The 18,742-nt window shown below is 33.8% G+C and overlaps 3 protein-coding genes across 4 annotated transcripts; 1 reads left to right on the top strand and 2 right to left on the bottom strand.

Annotated features, from left to right (window-relative positions):
• Nucleotides 1–6: 6 nt before the first annotated feature.
• LOC107005151 (galactose-specific cell agglutination protein gsf2-like) lies at nucleotides 7–8,115 on the bottom strand. 2 transcript variants are annotated; one of them, XM_015203659.2, is made up of 3 exons: nucleotides 3,385–8,115; nucleotides 317–1,957; nucleotides 7–240 (listed from the first exon to the last, which is right to left on the bottom strand). In XM_015203659.2, the coding sequence occupies exons 1-3, from the start codon at nucleotides 3,696–3,698 to the stop codon at nucleotides 237–239; spliced, it is 1,959 nt and encodes a 652-aa protein (XP_015059145.1). In that variant the 5' UTR covers nucleotides 3,699–8,115; the 3' UTR covers nucleotides 7–236. The 2 variants fall into 2 exon arrangements, with proteins under 2 accessions (XP_015059145.1, XP_015059146.1); XM_015203660.2 differs by having other exon boundaries at nucleotides 7–1,957.
• A 1,534-nt stretch (nucleotides 8,116–9,649) lies between these two features.
• Nucleotides 9,650–12,391, bottom strand: LOC107003109 (60S ribosomal protein L30). Its single transcript, XM_015201367.2, has 5 exons — nucleotides 12,241–12,391; nucleotides 11,986–12,091; nucleotides 10,612–10,713; nucleotides 10,019–10,087; nucleotides 9,650–9,927 (listed from the first exon to the last, which is right to left on the bottom strand). Exons 1-5 carry the CDS (start codon nucleotides 12,259–12,261, stop codon nucleotides 9,887–9,889), a joined length of 339 nt encoding a protein of 112 aa, XP_015056853.1. The 5' UTR covers nucleotides 12,262–12,391; the 3' UTR covers nucleotides 9,650–9,886.
• A 1,891-nt stretch (nucleotides 12,392–14,282) lies between these two features.
• LOC107003539 lies at nucleotides 14,283–18,134 on the top strand. The gene is made up of 10 exons (XM_027912866.1): nucleotides 14,283–14,748; nucleotides 14,869–15,303; nucleotides 15,376–15,471; nucleotides 15,550–15,660; nucleotides 15,737–15,841; nucleotides 16,184–16,246; nucleotides 16,324–16,730; nucleotides 16,829–16,964; nucleotides 17,115–17,695; nucleotides 17,772–18,134. The coding sequence occupies exons 1-10, from the start codon at nucleotides 14,344–14,346 to the stop codon at nucleotides 18,004–18,006; spliced, it is 2,574 nt and encodes an 857-aa protein (XP_027768667.1). The 5' UTR covers nucleotides 14,283–14,343; the 3' UTR covers nucleotides 18,007–18,134.
• The last annotated feature ends 608 nt before the right edge of the window (nucleotides 18,135–18,742 follow it).

The raw sequence follows: 18,742 nt of genomic DNA, 5'->3' as shown, positions 1-18,742 counted from the left end.
GGGGTAGGGGTAGGGGGGATGGGGAGTAGTTCTATGTACATAAGCTACTGATAAAGTTTGTTATTCCATACACTACATACACAAATGGAACCAGTACTGGATATGCTAAGAGAGACGTCTCTAGAAGGACATGACGATAGGAAGGGGCAATAGAAGATGCTGCAAATGAACAAGCTGGGCAAGGAACGCGTAATGGAATGAGAGTTTGTGAAGTGATAGGCCTCAGCTGCATTGGCTCATCTGTAACAAAGCAGTGGTTGTTCTAGTGAAACCATGGACACGTTATAATTTATCACTATAAATGACAGATTCTTACTTGTGAAACCCAAACATGTGATCTGTGTATAGGTCTTCCAGATCAAAGATACTGTCTTCCTTGCTGCTAGGTTCCCAACAGGGGTAAGTTCCACCTCCAATATGGCCAGGAATTGATGGCATCTGCATGGAATCAACAGAAAAACCTTCCCCAGGAGCTTCCATGGTACTCGCAAAATCATTCCTAGCGACACTGCTAGAAGTTGTACAACCACGGACTCCAATATGATCAGCAATTGGTGATGGCAAACTTGCAGTGTTAATGGTAGGACCTACTTGACTAGCTCCAACCAACTGCTTGGTCATTAGCTCTTCCAGATCATACCTAACATTATTGACAGCATGAGTGTATGATGGTTGCAAGCCAAGTGATGGAGATGTCCTAGTGTCAACCCCACACCTCACTCCAGAGGTGATCTCTGCCAGTATAGTGACTGGATGAGTGTACATTCCGGTGCAGCCACCAACTGATGGTTGCAAGCTAAGTGATGGAGATGTCCTAGTGTCAACCCCACGTCTCGCTCCAGAGGTGCCCTCTGCCGGTACGATGATTGGATCAGTGTATATTCCGGTGCCACCAACAACTGATGGTTGCAAGTTAAGTATTGGAGATGTCCTAGTGTCAACCCCATGGCTCGCTCCAGAGATGCCCTCTGCCGATACATTGACTGGATGAGGGTACATTCTGGTGCCACCAACAACTGATGGTTGCAAGCTAAGTGATGGAGATGTCCTAGTGTCAACTCCATGGCTCACTCCAGAGGTGCCCTCTGCCGGTACATTGACTGGATGAGGGTACATTCTGGTGCCACCAGCAACTGATGGTTGCAAGCTAAGTGATGGAGATGTCCTAGTGTCAATCCCACACCTCACTCCAGAGGTGCCCTCTGCCGGTACAGTGACTGAACGAGAGTACATTCTGGTGCCACCAGCAACTGATGATTGCAAGCTAAGTGATGGAGATATCCTAGTGTTAATCCCACGGTTTGCTCCAGAGGGACCCTCTCCCGGTACAGTGATTAGGTTTTCTACACCTTGCAGGAACTCATGCACGTCGGGAAATGAAACTGGATGAGTGTACATTCCGGTTCCACCAGTAACTGATGGTTGCATGCTAAGTGATGGAGATGTCCTAGAGTCAACCTCATGGCATACTCCAGAGGTGCCTTCTGCTGGTAAGATGACTAGGTCTTCTACACTTTGCAGGAACTCATCCACGCGGGGAAATGAGCTATTTAAGTCACTACCACTAGAAGCACCAAGCGGGAATTTCTCGGGGTTAACAGCTGATGGTCCTTCAAAAGCATCAGTCGTGCAGTTTGTAACTGGCCCTGGTAAAGATGGCATGCCTGTTTCGAAAGCTTCAGTCACATAGTCGGCAATTGGCCACTGCGAATGTCCTCCACAAGGTCCTGTCAACTCGTCAGATTTTTGTCCTTGTGAAGGTTCAGTAATATTAGCAGCACCCACACTACTGACATCATGAATGCTGTTTCTCCTCTTTGCGTTATTGCCATTTAATCGACTGTAGTACTTCTGGGCATGGCTTGCCACCTGTGTTGGTGTTCTAGAAAACACAAAGTTCCTTGATATACCCCGCCAATCACCCTTTCCGTGTTTTGCCAACCCCTGGAGAAATGACCTAAGAAAAGAAAGAAGATTAAGAAGTTGCTACCTTGGGAATTTAATCCATTCAAGACAATATCTGCTTGAAACTAATGCATTCTCTCAAATAGCACAATTTTATGCATCTTTGAAATTCTAATCACAATCGTTAAATTATAGACATTTTTTCCTCCATCTGTATACAATGAGCACATCTAATTAAGTTCGAATTGCCAAGTTCGGTGTTATTTCAGCAGTACTTTATCACTACTGAGTACTGATCACCTGCACCAAGCAAAACAATACAATCTATTGTAGACTAGTAAGGTTCCGCGCATTGGATGATACTTTGATGTTTATAGGATCATCCCACTTATCAAGAAGAAATATCTATAGAATCATCTCCTCACTCACCAAATCATTCGTTGTTGCAATACTCCATCGCTATTCAATCCTACTCAAATTGTAGAAGGATATATTTCTCTTATCTTGGGAAAAATGGAATAGAAGAACAACAAACCCCACATATTGAAGGATATGAAAAAACATACCAAAAAAAGGAAAGATAAATATAAGTATCGTAAGCTGGAAAGTTTTTCCAATACACAAATTTTCTCTAGTCTATTTAACCCAATCATTTATTGACAGCATCTAACAGCCTCTTCGGCCTACACATGGTATTCAAAATTCATAAGGTGCTAAAGAGGAAACTAGAGGTCTTTAGTTAAAAATGAACTAAGTTTGGTGGTGATATACCTATACTGTTCACATCACTGTTCGTCAACAATAAATTCACAAGTGTTTCCAGAACGAGTTAGATTGAAGCCTTTACAAGTCTGATGTCTACAGTACCTTGTCCATATATAATAGTCATTCAGCTGTTTATGAGTAACAATTATACCGATGACGCAGTGACTTACGTTACAAAACTGATATCAAGCTGTACTCCACTCTTCTATGAAAAAGACAAACTTATATAGAAAAAAAAAAAGCACTGTACTTAATTTTTCTTGAGAACAAGCAACTCAATCAGAATTGAAGAAATTACTAACAAAGCAGAGGGGTTTTCTTTCATATTTTCAGACACCAAATTTCTGCAAATTTTCTGAGTGGCATATTCTAATTCAAAAATTTCACACCAGATCAACTAAAAATCTACTCTACATTTAAACATGATATAAAAATAGAAATGATTTTAGTTACGACAAAGAATAACACAGCTTCTGTCAATTTTTTGGTCCAAATAAACAGATTTGCTGTCAATCTAAAAAATCACAGGAAAAAGAAGCATTTTGTTGCAAAGAAATTCTTAAAGAAGCAACTTTTAAATCCTTTCTGTAAACACTAAAACTTGTTCAACTATCAAGAAACTCATGATTGAAGAGATCAATTAGTCATCAATTTAGTCAGATGTGTCAAACCAAACTAACATGGTAATTACAAAATATACAGGAAAACCCTCACCTGTGTTCCTCTTCAGTCCAAGGAACCCCTTTTCGCCGTTCTACCCCTGCTCCCGATGATCTCCTTCTGCGGCTAGAAGAACTTCGCATTCTCTCATATTTAGGTAACGGAACTTTGCCAGACTCTATGTCAGTAATATCTTCCACTAATACATTATAATGATCGATAATTTCTTGAAGAGATTTCCCAGGAACAGCAGCAGCGATCTTCAGAAATTTATCACTATCTCCAGAAAATAAAGCCAAAGCATTCTCAAATGCTTTGTCTTCCTCCTTAGTCCAGAAGGAGCTATTGCATGTTCGGTTGAGGCTCATTTTGTTGGATCTACACGATGAAAGGTTTGACACGAAAGGGTAGTTTCTGAAGAGTTCTCCCAAAATGGACAACTTCCATATATGACAAAGACCAACATAAATATTTGGTGCATCTTATATAATTTTATGTAGCCCTTGACACTTGGTTAACAAAAATGGCACAAGACTCCTACTTCATTAATCAGCTATTAATTTAACTATAGTGTACCTCCAAGAGGTATGGGTAATTGGATACACTCTAACCTCCCACTCTATGTGATTTTACTAGGTATATTGTTGTTGTTAATTTTAACTACAGTAGTGAGTGACTATTAAAGGTAACAGGCAGGTGGCACACTCAAACAGAATGACCGCAACGATTTTTTGATCTAGATGTTAAGGTGCACATCAACATGGAGGAAAGCAACAAATGTTCACACATATATAAGACTTTTGAAACGGTCACTGGCTAACTAACCAAGATTAATACAGCAAAATTACTTTGTGGAGAAAAATTAATCTAGTGCCTGTTGTTCCTTTATTTAGTCACTTCATATTTGTTTTTAAAATCGTTAATCATTTAAAGCAAGCAAACAGTAAATGTCTGCTTAATGAACTAGCTCTGGGAAGGTAAAAAAGAATACGACAAGGGATATTCAAGATGAGCAAAATAGTAAGAATTTGACCAGATATTTCTATATTAGGAATAGGATCTACAAGTCCCTACTACATCGGGTCCAAAAAGTATATATAATAAAGAGATCTCGTCCCCTTTTTTTTAACTTTTGTAATTAAAAGAAGATTACATTAAAAGACGCTGCATTCCGTATCAAAAGAATATTATAAGACCCACGAATGAAAATTACGCTTAAGCTGAACTACAAGTCTATAACTACAGCAATGAAGCATATCTTTCTATATTTGCTAGAGACCAATCAAGAGGATATCTGAAACAGATCTACAGACTGGCACTAGAGGATGCAACCATGCCATATGCACATTCTCTACAATCGCTCATACTATACAGCTAAAAAACATTAGAAGATATGTATTAATAATAAGTTTGCACCCATGGGCACAAAGGAGCAGTTCATGATACTTTGTACCCACTAACTTATAATCCTAAATCAGACTTTTTCCTTGCACCTCATAAAGTAAAACAAAGGCATCCAGTTACACAAATGGTGTACCAAAAAATTCAATTTGAAATGTTTTGACATAAAATTCGAACGAAATGCTCCACACCACAATCAACAAAAGCATCAATCTACAGAATCTTACTATCTTTGGCATAACATAGTTCCCGTGTTTAACAACTAAAATACTTAAAGATTTGGCTCACCGGAGAGACAATATTTTCAAGTAATTTGAAAAAATCGAAAAGGTGAATAACTTCCACAAAGTTTCTTGTGGAAGAACAATGTTGTAAAAACATCAAAGATGAGCAGTTATCAAATGAACACCACATAATGCACCAAGTAGAAGCTAGCAAATTGTAAATCCTTTTTCAATTTTTAAATTAATCGCAGATGACAAACTTGAATATGATCAAATGCCAAGAAATTCTACTAGTTCCCCAGCAATCTTAATCTCCGAAATAAAAAGTGCGCAAAGGATAAATTTAGAGGTCCAGAATAGTCTAGGGCTGACATACAAGCCCATAGAAGTTAGAATGACTTACCTCAGTAATAAGAGAAACCAAAAGACAAATCTGTTCTTCAATGATCTTTCATTTGAGTTTTAGTAGTAGAAGTTCCAAGATAAGTGTTTCCCTCTCATCACCAAATAAATAAGATGGCAGCATTATTAAGTTGAGTAAAACATAAAACTCTTGGGGTACATCTAGGAAGGGTTCATTTCCGAAATTTTCCTTCTACAGGCTTCGATTTGCAGACCGTCATACTAAGGCAGGAATCATAATCTGACCCTTTATATTACAACTAAACAAACACTTAATACAATCTCCCAATAGCCATATGTTTGTAAAATATATGCTATTACTTTAATTTTTTTATGGAAACTAAGTCATAAGAAAAGAATCATTCCAGTATTCTCATAATCTTATCTCCACTATACCACTACTTATCCCCATTATTCCATTTGTCTCCTTTTTCATTGTTTGTTGGGGAAAGGGGGGCAAGTGTTTAAATGACTTCATTTTGACATGAAAAATTGCTAGTGCATTGTGTTCGTGTGGATGAACCAATTCATGATTCACTAGTCAAATGGTACTCCATGGTAACAAAAAATATCCACAAAAAAAATTTGAAGTCAGGGTTCCAGGCATAATGCGTGTACTGTATCTAAAAAGCATTACTTTCTTGAAAGTGATAAGTTAGGAGGACAAATCTTAATAATATATGTGCTACCAGATGGTATGTGAATGAAGGAAGCAGAAACACACAACCACCTATTTCTACAATGTCAAATAGCAGCAGACTTGTGGAATATGTTTTTAGCTCTTTTTGGTCTCAAACGGGTCATGCCTCAGAAATCAGAATATCAGGAATGTTGTGATAAGTTGGAGTTGCTGGAAAGTTGATAGCGCCATCAAGAGAATCTGGAAGATGATACCTGCAGCCATTTTTTGGAGTATCTGGAACGAAAGGAATAGAAGATGCTTTGACGGAATATCAACTACCTACCAATCTTAAAAAGCTAACTACCTCATGTTTTTGTATAGTTGGGTTTATTTATCCCCTCTAGATTCTCTTGATTCATTTCTGAACTTTGTCAGCTCCCTGACTCTTAATTAACAATGTAAAGGAGAGCTGACCTTTTGCTACTACGCTTTTGTAACTATTATGCATCTACTTGATGCCTGCAATAGTACTAATTACATCATCAAAAAAAATCCTCTATAATATTAAGTAAATATCATCCTAAGATTGTTCAATTCATAACAGTACTACTACTCAGATACATCTTGAAATACCAAAAGCTTACAAGTTTGAGAATGAAGTCCAACAAAAATGATAAGGGAAAAAATCTTAGCCACTTTGAACAAACAATCATCATCTAATAAGTAACTAATTCCTGAATAGAAATCAGAAATGCAGATAGAAGTTATGTTCTCTTTTTCTTGGTTTACCCTTTTCAACTGGATTGAACTTCCAGTGTCTGCTGGGTATTCTTTTTACTAGCATAGCAAAACCCCATTCATCAGAGCTCTAGAACTGAAATACGAAGATGTGTATTATCTGTAACTCCCAAGAAACTACGTCAGCATGGCCCAAGTTCTAGCTAATACTCAAATATTCAAACAGTGAGAACAAATCGAAATGCTAAGCTTCAGAGACAAAAAAAAAATCAATATGATCTTTTAATTAGTTTTTCAAGTGAAAATTTTTCCCCACTCAACTTTTTTCAAGTGAAATACATGTCTAAACACATCTTCAACCTCTCGACACCATTATTCAACTTCAAAAAAATTCTCTTTTTCAACTTTAACTAAGATGTCCAAACACATACTAAGAATCCCAAAAAAGAAAAAAACGATAAATATACAGCTTAGAGATGTCACACTAGATTGTCGCTCTTGTAATTGGAACTTCTACAGTCCGTTGAAACCAAAAACCATCGGAGTTCCAGAAACTTAAATATCAAAACGGGGAATAGTCTGCAACTCCCCGAAAAAATATACTAGCATTACCCAAAATTCTCAACAACATAGCCAGTCTAATCCCACTAGTGAGGTCTCTGGAAGATGGCGTGTACATAAACCTTATCCCAACCTTGGAAGGTAAAGAGGCTGTTTCCGTTAAAATTCTCCAACCACAAAGATACATATCAAAATTCCAATGTAAAGATATAAAGAAAACATAGTAACAACATTCATATATGATAATATAGCATAGATATGTCACATTAGTATTATCCAACAAATAAAGTTTCTATCTTTTTCTCTCTAGTAATTAGAACTTCTAGTGTTTGTTACTTTAACTTTATAACAATAACAACAACATAACAAGTGTAATTCTACAAGTGGGGTACGGACCCTCGACTATAAAACATATAAAAGATCACTAGCATAACAATTTTGAAACCTCAATTCATCAGAGTTCAAGAATGACATACAAAAAAAAAGGAACAATCTGAAATACCCAAAATAATAAAAATTACAGTATGACCTAAATTTCTAGTTAATACCCAAATTCTGAAAACATAAAAAGATCAAAGAAAACATAGCAGTAACCTTCATAGCTGATATTTTTCTGTACGAAATAGGACTATTTATGGTTTGGAAGATAATTTCATCTTCCATTTGGTTTCTCCGACTATAAATTGCACATTTTGGGTTTGATTTTGATTTTGAAGCGAGATTTTCCGAGTTTTCGCCATTGATTTTGAAGTAGAGTTAAATCTAGGTGAAAGACAAATGGGGTTCGAAGGAAGAAGGTGACCAAAAATACTTCTTACACTTCGATAATATTTCAGAGTTTCTAATATTTCGAGTTTCGAGTTTGAGTTTTAAATATAAAAATATAAATATTTAAAAAAAAAATTTAATTTTTATCATAAACGAATTTTATTTTAATTAATAAATTGGTCGAATTAGTCCGGAATGAATATTGTTAAAATTTGATATCAAGTGATCGAATGCTCCTCTCCTATTTTAGGTTCGGAAAGGTTCGATATCAAGTGATTGAATGCTCCTCTCTTATTTAAGGTTCGGAAAGGTTCGACGAGAGAACCTGAATTTCATCGTTGGTCATAAATTTTTTATTTGACTATCATTTAAGAAAAAATTATGAACCAAAATACTTTTATTATGAATTAATTTAGTAATTGAACTTACATGTAGTTCGATATAACTTTTATAGAGATTAAGTTATGTGATGTAAGTCATTAATGTATGTAGTATTTTATAATCGAATAAATTTAGAGAATTTTTATCTTGTTTGTAGACTTTATCAAGATAAGTTTTACACAAACTAAGTTATATACTATTTACGACGTAACTTATGAAAATTTTTAATATGTTATTTTCATATAAGGTGTTAAGAATAAACTCAATGACCATCTAATTTGAAGATAAAATTAAACATCACCCCAAAACAAAGGTATTTGTGCAAATGAGTCATTTTGAATACTATATGTGAATTAATGTAAATTTAAATCAATCGAATCAATGGATGAACACGAGTCTAAATTTAAAATTTGGTATTTTTTTGTATTCTTTATATTGAACAAGTAAAATTTATGTTAAAATTTTTTGAAAGCTCTTGAAAATGTCACATAGTAAAAGGATTCAAAGCTCTTTTCGTAGATGGACATTTAATAGCTCTTTTCATAGATGAACATATAATATCAAAAATATTCAGTAGAAGTTTTTTCTGGGTCTTCTTCACCGACTCACCGAAAGTTAGTCGAATTGTCGTGAAGCCAAATTAGTAAAGTTAATGAATCAACACGCAACATAATTCATCGACCAGTGAATTGACGTGAAGCCAAATTAATCACGTTAACAAATCAACACGGAACGTAATTAATCGACAAGTGAATTGGTGTCAAGTCAAATTAGTCAAGGTAATGAATCAACACAGAACTTAATTAATCAACTAGTGAATTGGCATCAAGCTGAATTTGATCTTATTTATTTGAGTCTAATAAAGATCTGAACCTTAATTACTTTGATGTGATTATTAAGTTCATTTGTTATTTAAGTCCAAATCTTAATTATTCGAATCTTGATTATTAAATATGTTTCACCTCATCAATCTAGATAAATGTGAATGATAACATCTATAATAAAATCTTAGAATCATATATACTTCCACCATTCACCACTTTCATTATTATCGACTACTGTCGTTGATGTCACAACTAACATTCTCAACCACAATCACAAATAGCATTAATCACCATTAGCACAACAAGCAACAATCTTCATACTTTTGTTCGGAGATGGTACATAGGCATTACAATAACCTCTCCGAGATAAAAAAGGTTGTTTCCGAAAAACCCTTAGCTTAACAAAAGCAATTTTGCAAACTTAACTCCAACAAAGATTTGACCAGCCAAATTTAGAGGTTGTTCATAAAAAGTAAAATTACTAGCTCAAAGACAGAAAAAATAATTCCAATACCATCAAAATTATCTTGACAGTCATCACAAATAAAGTAGAATTATCATCTACACTAGCTATTCTTCTCATAGGAAAAGGAAAAACAAAATGAACAATTTTCCAAGATTCAGAATTGCAAGCCTCACTGGTCACCAGGCATGCTCTTAATGATATCAGAATCACCTGAAGATTGAAAAAAAAAAACATTAAAATCAGGAAAATATTTTGAAGGATATTCAACCAGCAGTAAATCGAGTCGGGGCGAGAAATTCACCTGGATCGATGATGCTGAGGCAACAGACCCTGTAGTATTTACCACAAGCCGTCCCCAAGTCTACATTGTCTGAAACAAGACGTATATATGTCAGCATATAATTTCAGAGGTATACTGATAGGCCGTGGGTAGAAAATACATCAGCAACCAGAAAAGGAGTTTGTATATAGAGTTCGAACATTTTGACGTGCCTTAACACAGATTATTTGGCGTGTCCTTACTACTGAACAAAAGACCTAGGGCAGTTGTCAACTAATTCTTCACACGATAGATACCAAAGATTCACGGCTTTGTTAATAGTTCCATACAATTGATCCAACTATCACTAAAACTTAGGAACTAAGCTTCCTAAAAATCTAATATAATCAATGACATTACGAGGCATTTGGTTTTTTAACCAAGCAGTCATCAGAAGGAACTTCAGTACTCCTAGCAAAGTTACATAATTCATGTGCGAGCCAAACGAAAGGAAGATATATATTTTCACTCGCAAGCAGTCAAAACAGCAAACAATATTTAAAACATTTCAAAAGCACCAAAAAGAAGTTCAAACATCTATTTTACTGTCTATACACACAAAGATATTCACTTACTTCCGTTGTAGTGGTGGACTCCAACCTTTGCCAACATAGCATAATACTCAATCTCAGACTTCCTGAGAGGAGGGCAGTTGTTGGCAATGATAATAAGCTTTCCTGTAATTTGGGGAAAGAAAAATTTAGAAACCCACATTACATCATAAGTCAACACAACTCCTTCGTAAAGATTAAAGAACAAATCCATAATCAACTAACAACCATTTTCCCAATCAATTAATAAAAGATTCAATCTTTTACAACGCCGAAAATATTAGTCTTCTACAGATATATACATACTAGCACCATAATTCTCATTATTCAACCAAGATGGACATGGCCACAAAATTACATTTTCTCATTAAACATTAACCTCGTAGCTTCTTACAGACAAAGAAAGTTTTGAACTACCACCAGAAAGAAATTGAAATACATGGCATCTAAACCTATTTAATTGTCAAACAAACCTCATACTTAAACACCTTAGACAATGCACAATAATCTACTAAAGATTAGCTAATAACACTGCATAAATCAAGCATTAACATATATTTACCAGCTGCAAATCTTGGCAAAAAATTAAAAGAACATGATAATCTGCTAAAGATAACACTGCTTCAACCAAACATTAACATATATTAACCAGCTGCATAGCTTGACATAAAATGAAATACAAACAAAAACCTGTATTAGAGATCTACAACTATGAATAACAAGCTGATAAAGATCAGCTTTCGGCACTATTTTAATCAAACATTTACTAGCCTCATAGCTTGACATACAATAAAATGCATACATAAACCTTGAATGACCATCAACAACTATGCATAATGATCCGCTAATAATCAGCTTCGAATACTACATTAATCAAACATTGACATATATTTACCAGCTACAGAACTTGACATATAATGAAATGAAACAAAAACAACAAACGACAAAGTATTCCAAACAAAACCCATATTAAACCATCTAATACTATGCAGAAAACCTGCAAAAGATCAGCTTTTATCACTACTTTAACCAAGCATTAACATATATTTGCCAGGTGCAAGACTTTGGATTTAGCTATAGCTTTGCTATGCCTAGACTCTAGATATATAATTGAACTTACTTCATTGATCATTCCATATAATTCAATTACGATATTGTATGAAACTAAAGAATTTTTCGTTTTCAATTCTCCTTAAAACAACCAACAAATATATTCAAAACAAAAAACCATTTAGACCATTAACAACTATGCAAAATAATATGCTAAAGATCAATTTTTTAACTTACATTTACCAGATACATAACTAAACAAGCAATAATATTCAATAAAAATAACAACCCACAAAATTAATTCCAATAAAAGCAATAAAATCAATTTGAGCTGAGCTGAAAACTAACCTTTGGAGTTTCTAAGAGTCTTAAGAACAGTCTTATAACCCAAAGTATACTTGCCGCTCTTCATAACTAGAGCAAGCCTATTGTTAATGCTCTCATGGGTCTTCTTCTGCATTCAAAAAAGATCTACTCAAATCAATAGAACCACCAATCAACACCCCAAAACCCAAAACTCAAAAAAAACTGCATTTTCTTGTTTTCATTATAAACCAACAAAAATATAGAGATAAATAGGTAGATAGATAGAGAATCTTTTACAGTTTTCTTGGCGGCAACCATGGTGGCTCTGCTTCTCCAAATGCGTCGACGAGCGGTGAATTGTGATCTTTTTTTTTCTTTTTTTTTTTTGTAAGTACAGAGCACTACAGAGTGAAATTTGAAGAACAAAATTAGGGTTTTTGTGAGAGAAGAAAAGGATTATGGGCTTATTATTTGGGTCAAAACAAAGGCCCAATTTTTCTTAGTCTTTGAAATTGGGAAAAGCCCATTTCTATAAGAGAATATTTGATGGAAAATACACTACTTTAATTATCTTAATAACCATTTATCCCAACTTATTTTAAAAATTTCAAAAATCCCTTATTCCCCCAATTTAAAAAAATATAAAAGATACATCAAGATTTCCCACCTTTTTTTCACCCAATTGGCAAGTTTTACTTTACCAAAAACTAAATCCTATTTTTAAGCTACCCACTTCCCCATTAACATCCCCAATTAAAATTTACCATATTAATTTTTATTTATTTTCCTTTTTATTTCCCTACATTGTAGGTGTATAATTGTCTACTTTTAATTCCCCATTCACACGTTTGCAATTTAATTTTGAATTCCAGTTCAAATTTCATCCATATCTATTTGATATTGTAGGACTCTCTTTCCATCTACCAAATTTTCTCCTTCAGTCTATTCATCGTGTGAGTTTAATTTTTATTCCTTTTCTACTTTTAATTCCCCATTCAACTTGCAGGTAAATTTTGAATTCCCTTCAAATTTTCATCCATATCTATTTGATATTTTGTAGGACTATCTTTCCATCTAACTAGATTTTCTCATTCATTCTCTTCATCGTGTGAGTTTACAAATATCATGGAAGAGTGTGGTAATTCCAAACGTGTGTATGATTCTGATGATGAGCTGTGGGCCGAGAATAGATCTAAGAGATTGCATGACCCATTGTTGATGAAGAACAACAATGATGAGCCAAAGAAGAAGACTGAAGAAATCAAGAAAAAAAGGCCAAGAAAAGTTACATCAACTGTGTCAAGACCCACACTTCCTAAAGTATGTGTTTAAAATTCATAATTTTGTGTTTTTGTTTATAATACCCTAAGTGTAAACTGTTGTATGTGTTTGTAAACTGTGTGGTACAGTCGTGTGATGTATCAGATACACCATGTCTATTTACAATGTTTAGAAGTTCAGTTTATAAGATGTATCATATACATATTATGATTCCTATGTCTTATAATTTTAACTTTAATGTATCATATACATTCAATTAAATTTGAATATGATGGTTGTTATAGAATATAATAGGTGCCAGTTATAGAATGTATCATATACATCCTAAAAGCATTATGTGGTTTTCAGTTTTAAGGTCTATAATATGGTAATAATTTGTGGATTGTTATTAGTAAAATAAAACTGTGTGGTACAGTTGTTGGATGTATCAGATACACCAAGTCTATTTTACAATGTTTATAAGTTCAGTTAATTAGATGTGCCATATATATATTCTGATACATATTTCTTATAATTTTAACTTTAATGTATCATATACATTCAATTAAAACTGAATATGATGGTTGTTATAGAATATAATAGGTGCCAGTTATAGAATGTATCATATACATCTTATAAAGTTTATGTAATTTCTAATATGATTATGATGTATCTTATACATTCATATAATGCAGTGCATAAAATATGTTATTTTATTTTTTGTATAAACAGGGCATGCATTATGTTATTAAAAAAATTCCGGCGCATCCATTGAGGTTTGGGGCTACTTTCAATTTTGATTTTGTGAATAAAATCAAATTATCTATAAAAGACGAAGGCGTTGCACTGTTTAAGAAAACAATTTTTGGACCATATTTGGAAATTCCAAAATGTAATTTCCAGGGTCAGATTACCAAATGTTTGCTGTTGTTGGAAGTGGGACATGAAAATAAAGATGTTCTGCATGTTCGGCATACAAATGGGAATGTATTGGTGTTTGGAATGAGAGAATTTGCCATTGTAACTGGCCTAAAATGCAAAGGAGATGTTAAGTAATTTTCGTATCCTAATTCCACTCCGAGCCGGTTATTACAAAAATATTTCCCGGATTGTCCCAATGGTATAACCAAGAGTCGATTGATGCAGCGTTTTGCAATGGGGAATTGGGAGACCACACAAGAATCGGTGGAAATGGCAATAATATACTTCATCAATACTTTCTTGTTATGCCATCTTGGTGAGACATTCATACGTATAGAAGAATTTCTAATGGTCGAAGATGGTAGGTATGAAATGTATCCTTGGGGTCAGATTGCATTTAATAAGCTGATTACATCACTCAGGCAAGACTTCAACCAAAGCAAACAGATGTATCGCTTATTTGGTATGCCTTATGCACTCAACGTTTGGATTTACGAATGTGCATCTACTCTAAGTCCAGACATTGCTGTTAAAGTGGCGAATGGTATTCCGAGGTTATGTAATTGGACAGTGGTGGCTGAAAAGCCAAAATATGAAAAGTTAATGACTAGCATTTTCTCCGAGGTAACATTAATTTTAAATTATCTTTTAATATTGTATCAATAAGCTTTATAATATTTGTTGTAAATAATTGTATTTTTTTATACAAAACATTGTTATAACATTTAAACATTTTAATTGCAGAATACTTGTTCAAACATTGCACCAACGCAAGATGAGGTGGAATCCCTTGATTTACCCGATAGTCAAGAGGTCAACAGAAATGAAGTATCTACGCCACATGTTGGTGCAAAAAAAGTGCATACTAAAGATAAGTCAGGTTTTGAGGATTTTTCAACAAGCCCTCCTGATCATTTATTGAGAAGATCATCTCGTGTATCTGATACATCATCTCCACCACCATCCAAGAGGAGAAAGAATACTGATACACATAAAACAAAGGGTTCGAAGAATCTGTCAAAGCAGTCAAAGCCGCAATTAAATCAGTCATTCTCAATGCCAGCTGAAGAACATACCCCGCCTGCTAATGTATCTTCTGCCCATGTATCATCACAAGTCTCAAAAGATAAGTCTGTATTTCCTGATATTGAAGAACTGAAACAACATATGAAGGAATACGTAAGTAACGATATTTATTTGTTAATGTTAATTCTTAAATAGAAATTTGAATCTGTAATTTTTTTTCAATAGGTCGACAGCAAATTTGAGTATCTTGTGAATTTGATAAAGGCTAATCACATTGAGGTGATGAATTCTAAGAATAGGGATGATGGCCAACAATCAAAGGTAATGTATTTTGATGTGTATTTTCGTTGTGTTTTATAAATTTCATAGGTCATTATGTTACAAATTCATTTAATGAAGGATATGGGCGGCAAGTCTACACCAAACATGGTTGAAGTTTCCGATGAAGAAGGCAATGATGGACACCAAGCTACCTCTCCGATACAAATGGAACTTGATGTTGACAATCAGGTTTAATTTACTTTATTAAATTTGTACATAAAATTCTATAATTTATCATTAACTTAATTTTCTTTACAAAATAAAGACTGAAGATACGTTGAAGAATCATCAAGTAATGAAGGACGTTTCAGAACTTCAATTTCCAAATTCAGATACTCATCATACTGATCAAACATGTGAACACAGCAAGGTAATTATTCGTTTAATTTTAATTATATTATTATGATACATTGCTGCTTTATTTGATAATTATGATACATTACAGTTTAATTGGATTAATATGATACATGTATTGTAATGTTCACATATGTATTTTCCAAGTTACTGTGTATTGTACTAAACTTTTGTATTTAGTGTGTACGTGATACATTCCATTGCAAGATACATATCTATGTGACTAGTTAAATTTGTTTGTCTCATCTATACAATTCGTAGTTTGCTGTTACCTGTCCTTGATACATTAAAAATCATTTTGTGTATAATTATTTGATGTTTAAGGTATCATAAATTGATCAGTACATTTTTTATTCAGGATGCTCCATCAGCACAAACGCCTCATCATTTATTTGAAGGAACAATGAACGAAGATACATCGGTAATTTAATCTTCATGTATCATATCAATATCATATGTCTATCAATATATTTTTACTTATCAGTGTAAACCATGTAGGATTCTACACCATCTGGTTCAATATCTCCGGATACACGAGAAGCCATGAATACGCTTATTGCTGAGCTAGGAAGTCTGCCTACTAATGCAAATCAACAGGAGTTTACCGAAAATCAAAGTTTGCTTTCGGACATTCAATTACCTATTGATATTCCAATCACAGATATTGTTGTCCGAAGCGAAATAAATACTCCTCATGCACGTATCCGGATGCCTTCGAGAAACTGCAAATCCCCTTATTTAACTTCACTTGGATCAAGTGAAAAAGGAAAAGCGGTCATGACTGATGTAATACGTCCAAATTTTCCATTTCAAGGATGTGAGATTACAAACCAAGCCCCTTCATATCTGATTGATGAGTTTATTGAGTGGGTTACTGCAGAGCTTCTTAAAGCTCATTCAAAAAAGTAAGTTTTATATAATTTTACTGAATCTGATAAATTTTCAAATTGCAGCTATTGTTACAATTATGAATAACATATTTTCATTACGCTTAATGCTACAGGAAACCATCAGAAGATAAATACAAATCAAAAGCATCTTCATTGGGTTTTGAAATGATGGATTATGTCGTTGCTTTTCCGACAAATAAGAATTGGTTTTATGCCATGTCTCAGCCTAAGAACTTTTGGACTGATCAGGTAAATAGATGCTTTTATAATGATATATATGATACATTGTGTTCGTATGTTATCTATACATATCAAAATCATATATCACTTTCAACAACCAGTATTTTTTTTAATTAAATGTTTTTCAAATGCATAATTATTTTTATCTTTTATTTGCAGCACATCGATGTTATTTTTTACTACCTTCGTAAAAAATCAAAACTTCGAAGCATGGATCAATACAGATACACAACAGTCAATTGTTTGTTCAGCACACATATCAACAATACCCATGATAGGTATTATAACAATGAGGCTGATGATGATATTAGTACCCAAGAACACATTGATCGTGCAAGAGCTGTATCAGTACATGAGAGGTCAATAATCAACGTAATGAAAGGTTTTTCAATACCAGCTGGGTTACCATGGCATCTGGTGGATGATGTTTATATTCCAATCAATTATGATGGAGATTTTCATTGGGTATTAGCTGTGGTTGAATTGAATAAGAGGGTAATACGCGTGTATGACTCTTCTCTGGGCACAAGGAAACGTGTATATTCTGACGAGATAAAAAAATTGTCAAGGATGTTACCTTCTTACCTGATTGACAGTGGTTTCTTTGAAAACAATGAGCGGACAAACTGGTCAGTTCTTGATGCATACAAGGACAAACAAACAGGTGTACCTTTAGAGTCACATATTCCTTTCAACATTGAATATGCTGAAGGTATCATGCAACAAGAAGACGATAGCCTGTAAGTATTTTTCAATTCTGGTCTACAATATATGTGTAAGCTATTTTACAAATTTATATTACTTATTTTATTGTAGGGACTGCGGGTTATACGTAGCTACATTTGCAGAGTTTTTGAGTGACCAACTTGTTATACCACCTGATACTGATGGACATCTTGCAAATTACCTACGCAATAGATATGCTGCATTGTTATGGAGATACGGCAGTGACAAGGTCAATGGTGGATACATAAGTGACAATGAAGATCCACCAAAGCCTAAGGGTCAATTCACAACACCAACTGAAGATGACATTGTTAACATAGATTAGTAATTAGCTGGGACAGGATGAACAAGTTTATATGTTGTTTTGTGTTGAAGACAATTATCTTTTGTGTTTTTCTAAAAGCTTATTGGTATTACAATATTTTATTAGTTATGAATGTTATATTTTTTCAAGTTATTGTTTTAGAAACAGTTGTTGCTTTACAAATTTTTTAGTGTTTCATTTTAAGTAATTTTTACAGCTAATTTACAAAATGAAGTATATTACATTTAAGTTCTAATGTGTATGATACATTATTAAGTTTTTTTTCACTTTATACAAATGATGTATATGATACATAAGTATAATATATACTTGAAAAAATATTGCAGTTATATATTTAGCAACTTGAATTATATGAATGTATATGATACATCATATACATAAACAAACTTAACCTTGATTAATATTACAGTGAAACGCACCACTAGAATGTACTATATCAAAATTACAGTTCATAAGGCTGTACACACTAAACATGTCGTACACATTTGAACAAGTCAAGTTTTGGGACACTAGAATAACTCATGATGGAGTATACACGAAAAATATTACATATTTTTCACTAAAATGAATGTATCTGATACATAACTTACACAAATAAACTCAGCTTGAATTACTGTAAAACTGAAACCCAAACACTGTTGAATATAATATATCAAATTTATAACTCATAAGTATGTATACACGAATCATATAGTAAACAATTGAACAAATCAATTTTTTGTACACTAGAATATCT

Source organism: Solanum pennellii, chromosome 11 (genome assembly GCF_001406875.1).
Source record: "Solanum pennellii chromosome 11, SPENNV200".
NCBI lineage: Eukaryota > Viridiplantae > Streptophyta > Magnoliopsida > Solanales > Solanaceae > Solanum > Solanum pennellii.
This window is presented reverse-complemented; position numbering and strand designations above follow the sequence as displayed.

Excerpts from the sequence above, each read along its gene's own strand:
- LOC107005151 (XM_015203660.2), bottom strand. The coding sequence starts at position 3,698 with ATGAGCCTCAACCGAACATGCAATAGCTCCTTCTGGACTAAGGAGGAA. Across the intron at positions 1,958-3,384 it reads TGGACTGAAGAGGAACACAG|GTCATTTCTCCAGGGGTTGG; the intron begins GTGAGGGTTTTC and ends TTCTTTTCTTAG.
- LOC107003109 (XM_015201367.2), bottom strand. The coding sequence starts at position 12,261 with ATGGTTGCCGCCAAGAAAACT. Across the intron at positions 10,088-10,611 it reads AGTCCACCACTACAACGGAA|ACAATGTAGACTTGGGGACG; the intron begins GTAAGTGAATAT and ends GTCTTGTTTCAG. Across the intron at positions 9,928-10,018 it reads CCTCAGCATCATCGATCCAG|GTGATTCTGATATCATTAAG; the intron begins GTGAATTTCTCG and ends TTCAATCTTCAG.
- LOC107003539 (XM_027912866.1), top strand. The coding sequence starts at position 14,344 with ATGCAGCGTTTTGCAATGGGGAATTGGGAGACCACACAAGAATCGGTG. Across the intron at positions 16,731-16,828 it reads CTTAAAGCTCATTCAAAAAA|GAAACCATCAGAAGATAAAT; the intron begins GTAAGTTTTATA and ends TTAATGCTACAG. Across the intron at positions 17,696-17,771 it reads CAACAAGAAGACGATAGCCT|GGACTGCGGGTTATACGTAG; the intron begins GTAAGTATTTTT and ends ATTTTATTGTAG.